At 38.2% G+C, this 12,735-nt stretch overlaps 1 protein-coding gene across 1 annotated transcript; it reads left to right on the top strand.

Annotated features, from left to right (window-relative positions):
• The first annotated feature begins 2,152 nt into the window (after positions 1 to 2,152).
• On the top strand, positions 2,153 to 10,733 carry drg1 (developmentally regulated GTP binding protein 1). The gene is made up of 9 exons (XM_079257232.1): positions 2,153 to 2,297; positions 3,857 to 3,980; positions 4,108 to 4,283; positions 4,392 to 4,461; positions 4,687 to 4,856; positions 5,086 to 5,216; positions 8,268 to 8,435; positions 8,587 to 8,709; positions 10,391 to 10,733. The coding sequence occupies exons 1-9, from the start codon at positions 2,259 to 2,261 to the stop codon at positions 10,488 to 10,490; spliced, it is 1,101 nt and encodes a 366-aa protein (XP_079113358.1). The 5' UTR covers positions 2,153 to 2,258; the 3' UTR covers positions 10,491 to 10,733.
• The last annotated feature ends 2,002 nt before the right edge of the window (positions 10,734 to 12,735 follow it).

Here is a 12,735-nt window from a genome sequence, read left to right as displayed (position 1 = left end):
AAAATAGTGCTTCGCACAGACTTTGTGCTTCCTCTGGCTTGATTCAGTTTGCGTTCCTCAACGCAAACTGATAAACCACTGAGAAATCAGTCAGGGAACATGTCAATGTCAATGTTTAAAGGCCTGAAGTGAAATGACAGCAGAAGGCAGATATGAATTGCTCCAACACATTGTCACTCAGAGAAAATTTAAAAAGCTTGAAATGAGGAAAAATACATGTATCTTTTAGGTTAGAAACAGCATCAACTATAGTGATTTTCTTTTGCAGAGTGTCCCTGTAGAATTACTTTTTTTGGTGGGGGGGAGGGTTACAATGCAAATAATTTATTCCCCAAGTCAAAATGAATGCATCAAAACCTGTACTTGCACTTATTTTTAAATCAATGCACTTCAATACTGACTGACATATGATATAAAGATGTGTTACTCATTAAAAGAAGAACATGTGAGATGTTTGGCATGGATTTGTTGTCAATCTCAAGTAGTGGCTGGTGTTGATGAATCCGGTCAAAGCCCCTTTTTTTTTTTCTCATAAAGATGCATTTACATAGACCTGCATAGGTCTGTAGAACTGCACTGAATGACTATAAATTCCGTAATTACCCTCGTATCTTGCTGTGGCTCACCCCCTCTCTCCTGTGCTAGTTATGCTTGCTGTCAATCCAACTGAGTGACAAAAAATGCTGATCAACAACTGTAAACTGTACCTATCTTTTGACAAGGAAAAGAAAAATGCCTATTTTTGTATATTTTCATGAGGACAAGCACACCTCTTTCAAGTAAACAAACAAAACAACAATAAGTAGTTATGAAGAAGCAGATTCAGCATATTTAGTGTATGACTGCAGAAATCTGTGACTGGACTGAAGCGAAGACACACAAGGTTGTCTATGAGGCTCTTTCTTGAGCATATAGTGATTTGAAAACGTGTACCCTTTATGCATTAATATTCAGTGTATGATCAAAGTTGTTAAGGCAACTTGTTCATGGTTCAAAAAGTATAGCATGGGTCAGAGGAGGTCTGGAGGTCACTCATTAAATCAGCAGCACTGATCTTGTTCAAACAGCTCATCCACTACTAATGAATCAACCAGAAGGTAACCAGAATGATAGATATTCAGCCCACAGACTTTAGTCAAATAGAATCCTATGAGAGATTATAATGTATGCGACTTTAATGATAAACAATTAAACAATAAAAGTACACAATTAGACGTGTCTCTGTCATTTTTTATGAGGAGAAATGTATCAAACAGAATGAGTTTGAAAGTAGATTTGTAACAGAGATGGCCAGAGCTAGACATCCATTCAGCTGCAACAGCTTTTCTTGTCTAGGTGATCCACACAGAAGAGGGGAAAATGTTCATATGGGTGTGTACGTAGGGTTAATTATTCACCGAACAGTTCCTTACAGCCATGTACAATGTAAGTATTGCACTAAATATGGCTAGTTGCTGGTTTTCAATGATAGCTTCTGCAGAGAGCCCAAGTCATACATGTGTAGCTGAAATTAGGACAGACCTTTGTAAGCTGAGAAGATGCACACAATAAAAACACAACGCAACACAATAAATGATATACTGTACGAGGTGTATTGTTTCCTGTTACCAAAGTAAGAGAGCAATTTGTGTATGTTAGATGCAAATAATACAATTCAAGTTAGTTGTTAAATTTATTTCAGGACCAATAAACAGCACTTAGCTATTGCTGGTGTTTGAGGTGCGATTAGTTTCTGCTTTTTTTGGGTGCAGAGATATGGTACATTGCTGCAAAGTTATATATACCTGTATCTGATAAATGCAACGTATTGAAACCGTTGCCTCGGTTATCAAAATATCATTTGAATGAAAATTCAAGATGACTATTGCTTAGAGCAATTGCACCAAATGTAAATACATTTTCACTATTAGATTATTATGACATTGCAAGTTGTATGTATTTGTTTATTTATTTGCTTGTTTATTTGTTTGATTAGTAAATAACAATAATTTTCTTTTATTGCACCAAAAACTGAGCATCTTTGCTTTGGTGAAAATTACGCTTTGGTGAAAACACGCTTAAGTTTCAGGATGGAGCGCAGTAATATAGCGCTTATACGCCCTTCAAGACCTCGCGAGAGTTTCATCGAAACCGCGCACAACGTTGCAATACGTGTGTGTGCTGTGCGCATGCGAAACAGCTAAAGTTGCCAAGTTCCATGTGAATTTTCCTTAGTCTTATCTCCCTAACCTAAATTGCATATTGGAACCGTCTTCATCATGAGTATACTCGCCAAAATAGCAGAGATTGAAAATGAGGTAAGGTAAAGGCTGGCGGTCGGTTAGCTCATTGTCATTTGCCTTTTAGCAAACTACCGCTAGCTGTTAGCATTAGCAACTATTCTTATAGCCGGGCCTCTATTTATACCTCATATTACTCGCCCTTGTCTTCCTGACACGTTTAATTGTATAATAAAAGTTGTTACATGTGTTCCTTTAACATATGTAAATGTAGTTAATTCAAAAAATAGTATTGACCGGATGTCAAGATGAGTTTAATCTAATTTGGTTTGGTAAACTGGCAGTTAAAATATGCTTTCTCAAGCAACTTATGTAGCTAACTTAGCGTTGCTCTAAAGAAACAAAAGTGTGTTATAAACTGTTCCATAAATGTATTGGGAAGGAGATCGGGGGGGGGGGGGGGGGGGGCGGAGAGAAGATGAAAACAAGTTCTTGGAGAACCTTTTCACTTGGATCAAATGCCATCTTCTGCACCTGCCTGTTAATGAGCCATTGATTTGGGTCAGGTGTGTTGTACCTGGAAAACACTAAAACCTGCAGGATGGTAGCCCTCAAGGACTGGAGTTGGTGACCCCTGCATTAGTGATTATCTGGAATTTAATCGTTTCCTTTTTAGTTTTACGTAGAGAGTTCGTGTAGGGACTATATAGGACAAACAAAAATGACAACATTTAAGGAAAATAACTTTTAAAAAAACATAACCAAAATCAGCCAACAGAAGTACAATCCAGCTGTTTCGTTTTGGTTTAAAACTGTGAATTGTAGTGCTTCATGTTTCTCCTTTGAAATGTTTGCTTTCTTTCAGATATTGTTTTTTATTTGTTTTTATTTAAACTTAAGTTTTATCATAAAATATGATTGCTTACATCTGAATATCCTCTTATTACTGTGATGTGCACAAGTAGATCGTCTCTGAAGTTGTCACATCTCTAGCTGTGTCATGCTTTGTTATGCTGTTATCACATTTCTTGACTAATCTATGAGGCAGGTTTTTATATTTGCACTGATTTAAAGGTTCTGCAATACACAGATATGTTTTAGTTTACTTTAAGGATCAAGAAAAAAGTTGATCTACTCTGAATATGTAACTTAGTTCATTCACCTGGTTAAGGCAGCTGTTGAGGTTTCCAATAGATTAGACTAATTTCTTTCAGATTGAGACAAATGAAGAGGCTGTTGAGACTGGTGTCCTCAACACTCTTTATGTCTGACCCTTCCATGTTGCTCTTCTGCTCTTCTCTTTGGGATGTGACAAGTAAAGTGGTTTAAACATGTGTCCTATTAAGAGATTGGGTCTTTGCAACTTTCCCCAAGTCCTACAAAGACAGGACACTGAGAACGGGTTTCACTTCACTTCAACATCTACCTTTTCTTTTGACATAATGTAAAGGGTTCGAATTCAGTGGGAAAGCCCTGCACTAGCTGTCGGTTTCTTGCAGGGAGATAAATAAAATGATTTAAGTGATATCTAAGGCTTTTTTTGTAATCTTAAATTATAATTTATTGTAGGCAATTTAAGCATATGCCATTCACTAGTTATTACAACATTGTGCAACTTGTATTGCTACTTATTGTAGATGGCAAGGACGCAGAAGAACAAGGCAACAGCTCACCACTTGGGTCTGCTCAAAGCACGTCTTGCCAAACTGAGGAGGGAACTCATCACACCGAAAGGAGGCAGTGGGGGTGGAACAGGAGAGGGTATGATCACGATACTGCAGACTTAATACAAATATAGACTTTATTTCTGTCATCTGGTAGAGGGTATTGATAAATGAAGGTCAGTCATAATTAATTAAAATTCTGGTGTCTCATCACTGAATTTCAGGTTTCGATGTAGCAAAAACCGGTGATGCTCGGGTTGGCTTTATCGGTTTTCCTTCAGTAGGAAAGTCAACACTGCTCAGTAACCTTGCAGGTGTCTACTCTGAGGTTGCTGCTTATGAGTTTACCACTCTTACAACAGTTCCTGGGGTTATTCGGTATAAAGGTGCCAAAATTCAGGTACAAAAATTATGTCTCTTTTTTTTCTGTACTAAGGCAATAATTTGTTCACTGTGGTTGAGTGTAAATTGTTTAATTGATTTCTTTGTCTGCAATTTTCCTTCATAGCTTCTGGATCTCCCAGGAATCATTGAAGGAGCCAAGGATGGCAAGGGTAGAGGCAGACAGGTCATTGCAGGTACAGATGTTGTCACCAAGGCTTAGTAGCCAGATGGCAAAATAAAGAAGAAAAACGCTCGATAGGGTTTTTGCTGAATTAATTGAACAAAATGAGTATTAGTACTGAACTACTACAAGAAATCTTAAACAAGTTTTATTCTATAGCACTTTACAAAATATAATCGTGTTTCTTCACTAACTGTCTAATCTGTTGTTGCCTTTCCTCTCAATCTCCCTTACTTAGTGGCCCGAACTTGCAATCTAATCCTGATAGTGCTCGATGTGCTGAAGCCTCTTGTTCATAAGAAGCTAATAGAGCATGAGCTGGAGGGCTTTGGGATCCGACTTAACAAGCAACCCCCCAACATCGGTTTCAAGAAGAAGGACAAAGGAGGCATCAATTTTACTGCTACAGTATGTGTCACAGTCTTAAAATAACAGAGATGCAAAACTCTGATAACTGTTACCTTAATGAATAAGTTCATCCTGAATTTTTGTGTGATGTGCAATGGGATGTTCAATGAAAATATTAATCACTGCAAATGTCTTACAAAGCACAAGAATTCTTCTATATTCTGCGTCTTACTTCTTGACATCATAAACTCCCCCTCCTTTCTCTCTCTCTCTTATTCTTTCTCATTAGTGTGCACAAAGTGAGCTTGACGCTGAAACAGTCAAGAGCATCCTGTCAGAATACAAGATCCACAACGCAGACATCACTCTGCGCAGCGACTCCACAGCTGATGACCTCATTGACGTGGTGGAGGGAAATCGGTAAGCTGCTGAAGTGTCAGAGTGGGCTTACGTTAGTCATTCCCGATGGGTGTGGCTTGTTGAAATCTGAAAATCCCATTGGAACTCCCACTACACCAATGCAGATATATTTAGAAACGCTGTTCTTTTTTTTTACTGTGCAAAGTCATATTCACTTTCTGCTCGATTTAAAACATGTAGGATTGTAGTTACTTAATGCAGCAAAACATCAAAACACAGCAATTATATTTTATAGAATGGGGTGGGAGATGAGTCGTGAGTTTTAACTCATCGTGGTGCTATTTTGGTGGATAAGATGTGCAGATATATGACCTTTTAAAGCAACAGGGGGATTTGCTGCTCAGCTGACCAAAAGGTTTAAAAACATGGAAGGAATTTAATTTTATCCACTTTAAATGAGGACAAAACTGAGATTTTGGTCTTTGGAAAAGTTTGTAGCTTCTGAATGATGCTGTGAGCATTCTCAGTTTGCTGTTCAGTCCAATGTCAAAAATCTTGGGATGACCCTTGAGAACTCTTGACTTTCATCAAAAAACCAGGCCAGTAGTAAAAAGCATTTTCTTTCACTTGTTTGGCAAGATAAAACCCAATCTGCCTAAGCAAGGCAGAGAAAAAGTCACCTGCTCACTGTGTTCTGGTTAGATTACTGCAACTTCTTGTATTTCAGACAGATCAATAATCCTTGCACCGATTGCAGTTGGCTTGAGAGACAATGTGGTCACATTACCCCTGGGTTCGCCTCTTTGCACTGGCTTCCTGTCAGTTGCAGGAGTCGGTACAAAATTTTTTCGCTTGTTTTTAAACCCCTAAACAGTATGCTGCAACAGAATGCTCCAGTCAAGGCTTAAAGGTTTTATACGCCGGTTCCTTTTAAAGGTCCCTTCTTTCAGGCTCAAATCCAGGCATGACAGAGCTTTTTGTTTGCAGCTGTGGAGCAGTTTGCCCCTTCACATTACAGCTGCCGAGTCTGTTTCTGGTTTTAAGTCCTGTTCAAGACCCACTTCTTCCCACTGACATTTGAACATTGCATATATTTCATTTTGAACATTGCATATATTTTATTGGGGTTTTTTTGTTTTTCTGTTTTGTTTTTTCATTTTGTGATCTTATAATTTGCTTTTACTAATTTTATTGTGCAGTTGGACAACTGAGGATGTAGTAAGTGGGTTATATAAATATACTTGAACTACATACACAAAGATTAAATTTTGCATAATAATTTTCATGCACCTGGAAAGAAAGCATTTACACTGTATACAATTATACAAAACATATTTATACTACAAAAAAAAGGACCTGTAGATAGAATTTTTCCACCTGGTGAGAAGCCCAAAAGTTAATGAGAACATTAGATATTTATGCTAACATTTAGAAAGGACTATCTTTCTTCAAGATGCAGTGTGTAATTAATTCAAAGGTCAGGAAAAAAATTAACTATATTATTGGAAACTATTGATAACTAATCACTTTACTAAAATAACTTTTTATTGCGTTAAAATGAGCCATTTTTGTGCACTAGCCATGTGTTCACATACATGGCAGTTGCCTTATTTGAGCCACAATTTTTACTATGGTGTCTCTGAATGGACAAACAACGTGTAAAGCTGGAATCCTCTGAGCTTGAAAACTGCAGTACTGGCTTTTTTTGAGTGATGCTTGAACGCTGTTTGGGATAAGTTATTTCTTAACGGGTGCTTAGAAAAAGACAAATGCATGTACTGTAACTTTACTGACTGCATTGCAGTTATCGCTCCACCTGAGGCCACTGGATCCAATCACAGATGAAAACATGTTTGGGTTTCAAAAACATTTGACCAGGGATTGCCACTGTACAATGCCCTACTACGCTTGGCATTTGAAGTCATTTTTATCCACGTCCTTATAACTAAATGTCAGTAATTCTTATGCACTGTACTTTTTATTATTAGCATATATAAAGAGGTGTGGAGCAGGATGATAATATTTATGGTAAATTAATTTTTTGAATTTGAAAAAAAAAAATGCTGTCATGATTGGGATTCATTTGGTACATGGGAACGGTCAGTGCGCATTTATACAAAGCTGCCGTCATCTGTGTGGCATGAAAGGTTCCTGAGTGGCCTGATGGCTTAAACCGCTGAACCGAGTTGAACACCTGTGGGGAATTCTTAACAGATCTGTTAGAGAGCTCTCCGCCACCATCATTACACCACATGATTTAATCTAGTTTTTTTTCAGTGGTGCATCATCCTTTGATTATAAAAGTCCCTGAATTAAATCAAAAGTTGTGGTGAAACTGTAACAGCATCCGGTGGCCCAAAACCTGAGTTAAGGTTTGTTGATTTTGTTTTTTTCTTTTCATTTTCTTAATTAACTTTGGAGAGAAATGGTATAAAAAACGAATTACCCATATCAAGATGATTCATGATTCTATCGGATCTGAAAATGGGCTACTTGGGCTCCTTTTACACATGCGCTGGAGTCCAGAAAAGGACTCCAGTTTCAGTTCCTGTTTCAGAGCAGTGGCATGCACCATATTCCTCCTGAATTTCAGCAGATTTTCCACTTGGGCTCCTTGTAAAATCTGCAGGACATTAGCAGGTGCTGAAATGAATACACATCTCAGCAAAGAGCAATTTGAGGGACTGTGCTGGTCAGACTGTCTTTAATGTTAAACGTGTATTGACACATTGATACATACAGTACTCATCAGCATCTTTAGCTATTTTCTGTGCATCATAAAGAAAACGGCAGTTTCCATCAGTTTTGCATCACATGCCTGTGTGGTCCAGACAACAGTTTTCAGGCTTTTTAACAGACCAACTTAAGCTGTCACCAGACCAAATTCTCATCAAAATCTCAAAATATTTAAAAAAATAAAATAAAAAAAAAAGGCTTTGAAATTGTCTGCAGTGTCTCTTTAGGCTCTTATCTGGTGACACTGAATCAGATTGCTTAAAGTTGTAGTTTTTATTTTATTTATTTATTCAGTTTTTTTACATAATTCTGTTAAAGCTGGATGTAAACGTTGTTGATGAGCCAACAGAGGTCATTGACTATCTGTCTCAACAGGGTTTATATTCCCTGCATCTTTGTGCTCAACAAAATCGACCAGATCTCCATTGAGGAGCTCGACATCATCTACAAGGTCCCTCACTGTGTACCCATCTCGGCCCACCACCGCTGGAACTTCGATGACCTCCTGGAGAGAATGTGGGACTACCTAAAGCTAGTTCGCATGTAAGAACTTTTTTTTTATTATTATTATTCTTATTAGAGCTGTGAATAGCAGGCAGTCAAGCATTAAATGCTGCAGGGCAAGGAGCTGCAAAAGAAATTGTTTGCATGTTCTTAATGTAAAATTTGACTGAGATTATGTCCTGATTTACAGTTACACCAAACCAAAAGGCCAGCTCCCTGATTATACGTCTCCTGTTGTACTTCCTGATGGCCGAACTTCAGTTGAGGATTTCTGCTTAAAGATACACAAAAATCTCATCAAAGAATTCAAGTAGTAAGTATTGCAAAGTTGGGTGAAAGTTTAACTATCTTTCATAGTAGAGGAATATTTTTTTAAAACACAAACATTCAAGTGAAAGCAGAAAATGTCAGTCATTATGTAAGCAATTAGTTTGGATGAGGAACACTACTGTCAGAGCAAATGTAGAATGTACTGTACATTTCTTAGTGGCAGTTCTGTAAAGATGGTATGATAAGATAATAACACATGACAGCTATGAAGCTCAACTAAAAGGGGATTTAAAAAGCTTGAAAACATGTTTACTTTAATCAGGATCATTTGTAATCTAAGCCAACAGACTTCGTCAAGTGATATATTTACGTCGACACTGACATCCATTTATCTATAACTGCTGTTAGCCTGGTTTGTTGAATCTCTTCCATACATGTAAAACCAGTAGCACACAGGTGTGCTGTATTGGCCATTTATTTTAAAAGTGAACCTTCTACCTATTTTGTGTGTGTTTAAGAGTAATGTCAGCATTTTGGAAATATTTTAGAGAAATGCGCTTATGACATATTATCAAGAGATGTTCAATAAACCTTGTAAATCAAGCATTTTGATACATCCAAAAAAAAAAAAAAAAACAGAACAGTAAGTCTAAGCAACATCAAAGTAGCAAGAAAAAGGCGAAATTGCAGCACAGAGTTTTTAAAAGAAGCCCTCTACTAAGAAGCACATTACTCTTGATAAGAAGGAATTAGGACTTTGTCATCTTTTTATCCAGGCATCGTGAGTCAAGGTAAAGACTCAGTCATTTCCACATTACAGAAATCTTGAAATTTAGGTGCTTGGATTTTTTTAAAAAGCACAATGAGAGCTTGTTGCAGGACATTTTAGCCAGAAGCTCGGCTGATATTTGTAATGCAGTGTCAGCTTTGCAACAGTAGGACTGCATACAGGATTGATGAGGACTGTGCTGCAGTGAGTCATTCTACATGCAAAGCAGTTTCAGGGTTCACACACTAGCCAGGGCGTACTTGACCATGTGCTGTAGATATAGTGCCTTCCTGAATGTTCTCCTCACTGTGTCGTGTGCAAACTATGCTACTGTGTCGACGAGCTGGAACCGCACATGCTACATGCTGCAGAAGCAGCAACAAGCAGAAACGGTCTTAATTGTTGAAACTGTGAAGTTAACACTTGTATCCTTTCTCTGTGTTGACTGGAACACAGCTGAAAGTATTTCAACAGCACTTACTGAGATGCATCCTTCATTTGAAACAGTGCAGTCACTTTAATCACAGCCACCGCCTGTTTGTGACAAGCTATGTCACTGAAGCACTGGCAAGTTCAGTTTTTAGTCTCTGATCATCAGTTTCATGAAATGGAGGAGCAATCAGAGTAAATCAGTCTGTATGTTTGTGCTTCTGGGCATTAAACGTCCACAAGGGAGTGGATGGCGCAAAAGACGGCATAAAATAAGATGGCTTTGCCGACAGCAGGGGAGTCCAGAGTCGGTCCTCGAGGGCCGCCGTCCTGCAGGTTTTCCGTGTATTCCTGTTCCAACACACCTGGCTTACATTAACTGGTTCTGCACCAAGATTGATTATTTTAAATGATGTTATTGCACCTTGAGAGTTAGTTTCCAATGGAAACAATAATGAAGGGTAGATTTTTTTTTTTTTTTTTATACTCTAATATTACAGTTTTAATATTCATCTCTCTCTTGCAGTGCACTCGTGTGGGGCTCATCTGTAAAACACAACCCTCAAAAGGTGGGCAAAGACCATGTGATGGAAGATGAAGACGTTATCCAGCTGGTCAAAAAATAAAGAGTCTTACTGCATCACTGCATGGCCTGTTTATCACAGCGTGTTTCATACAGCAGCTCAATAAACCACCAAATATGTCCATTATAGAGCATCTTTGTCCTGTGGTTTCAGATAGTTTGTTTTCATTTAAAAACAGTGATGCAGATGTGTCACATTTAAGAACCCACAGTACCTAACATTATGAAAGTTCATATTGAATATTGGTTAAGGCTTGCATTGAAATAAATTACAATAAAAACATAATGGAATTTCCTGTGTTCATTCTTGTACAGCTCTACCTTTTTGTTTTTTGGGTTTTTTTTTTTTTGGTGTTTTTTAGCCACGTGAATTTAAAAGGAATTCCAGTTCTCCTAATCATCATTAGCATGTTATCAATAAAGAAGGGGTAATCAGGCTTTTTTTCTGTATTTAATACTAGATCATTGGGTGTGTCACATTTGGCTCATGACTGCAGTGTCACAGGAATGCTGCATGGATAAATCCAAGTAGCTGTGGCACCAAGAACATTTCAGTCTGTCTCAGGCCAAAAAAAACGCTTTCGTTTGAAAGCACCGTGCAGTCGAGTGATTTATGTGACATTGATGATGAGGGCAGTTATTCAGGCTGGTGAGCCACTCTATCTGGTGGGGACGGCCACTCAGGTTAATCAGTTCATTCACTCAGATGCAGTCTGGAGTCATCAGATGCCAGCTGTTCGCAACTTTCCACAGGGCAAAATAAAAGCTTTTTATCAGAGTTGGGTGCACTTCTAGACGCTCGTGTTAGCTTATGTGAGTATTTAATAGCCTGTGCGCTGGAGTAGACATTTTGCGTCTACAGATGCTCGTTAGTGATTGCATTGGACAGTGCCAGCACATGCACAAAAATATAGATTAAAATTATTAGGACATATACTAACAAATAGAAGAATAAATACTTAATCTTCCCTTATAATGTGCTAAAAGGACTGAGTTATTTCTTTTTTTTTTTAACAATGCCTATATTTAATCCAAAATGTACTATGTGTATTTTCAGCCATACAAATGATAGCACACACAACTGTAGCTCTGCTTTATCTGTATTCACTGAAATCCCTGCAACAGCAAAGATCAAAACTGATAAATGATTTTCAATCACAGACCCCGACTGTGGTTACAGAAAGAACATGGTATAATTAAAGATATTTGCTGCAATATGTAAACACCCATTTGATGGTCAAAATCTGCTGCACTTTACTGGTTACACTGTGTCGTCAAATCAGATTTGCTTTATTTAGCAAGATGCAGGCAGCGATTCAATGCTCAAAATTTAATGTTTAAAGGGTGCAAGAGAGACAACACTAATGGTTCAGAAAAGATTCTGCCAGGAGTTTATGTGATGTTAAACACAGAAGTTTGTTCTAATCTAAGCAAATAGCCGCTTTTTAGTAAAAGCTGCAGTGGTTGAGGGTGATGCTGTGGCTGTCCAGCAGCAGCAGGATCAACCCCTCCTCAGACACCGCCCCTTCCCCACCCCCTTTTACCCTGTAAATTATAGCAGCACTTTAGCTAATGAAAGAGTTGAGGACTGGGCACTAATAAAAGCCATTAAGTGAATAAAGCACTTCCCCCTCTAACAAAATTAAAGAATCTACCCATTTAGAGAGGGAGGACTTTGTATTAATATTTATGAAATGCAGAACCAGTGGCCCCTCCAAACTCCACAACCCACATCCAATCCCAGACTGACCAAGTCCTCGTTGCCAGTGCACCTATCCCAAGAGAACATTACCGACCCCTCCTAGCTTGAAGGAGGGGCAGGAGATGGGGACTTGAAGGGTGCTGAGGACACAGTCAGGACAGTCTGTCTCCAGAAGAGCGAGCTCCAAGACCCCAAGACGCCACTCAGATCATCCAGTCGTCTTCACACCTCTCAGCCGCCTGCATCGTTCTTCAACTTTGAGGCCAACAGATGGAAAGGTGGGTTTTTTTTGTCAAGACCCCCCCCCAAAAAACTGGACACTGTTAGTAAAAATTCAGAGTAAGTAATTCAGAGTAAACTATTTCTCATATTCTTAGGGTTTAGTTGATTATTTCTCAAGTTGTTTAGTATGAATTTTTTAAAATAATTTTCTTAAATAATTTGATGCATTTTTTTCCTGACATCTCATAGATTCTCAGACAGATTTTGAAATGAATCCAAAATTCATGGTTATAGTTAATGTGATGGCAACTCCTGAAAAGGCTTTCTTAAAGGTTGAAGGAAAGAAAAACACAGAAAAATCAAG

This window comes from Telmatherina bonti, assembly GCF_933228915.1.
Source record: "Telmatherina bonti genome assembly, chromosome: 17".
Lineage (NCBI taxonomy): Eukaryota > Metazoa > Chordata > Actinopteri > Atheriniformes > Telmatherinidae > Telmatherina > Telmatherina bonti.
The sequence above is the reverse complement of the archived record's forward strand: the minus strand, read 5'-3'. Positions and strand labels throughout refer to the sequence as shown.

What these genes read in the sequence shown, in the direction of transcription:
- drg1 (XM_079257232.1), top strand. Translation starts at nt 2,259, where the DNA reads ATGAGTATACTCGCCAAAATAGCAGAGATTGAAAATGAG. An exon ending in AGGCAGACAGGTCATTGCAG is followed by an intron (nt 4,462 to 4,686) that starts GTACAGATGTTG and finishes TCCCTTACTTAG; the next exon opens with TGGCCCGAACTTGCAATCTA. An exon ending in CTCATCAAAGAATTCAAGTA is followed by an intron (nt 8,710 to 10,390) that starts GTAAGTATTGCA and finishes TCTCTCTTGCAG; the next exon opens with TGCACTCGTGTGGGGCTCAT.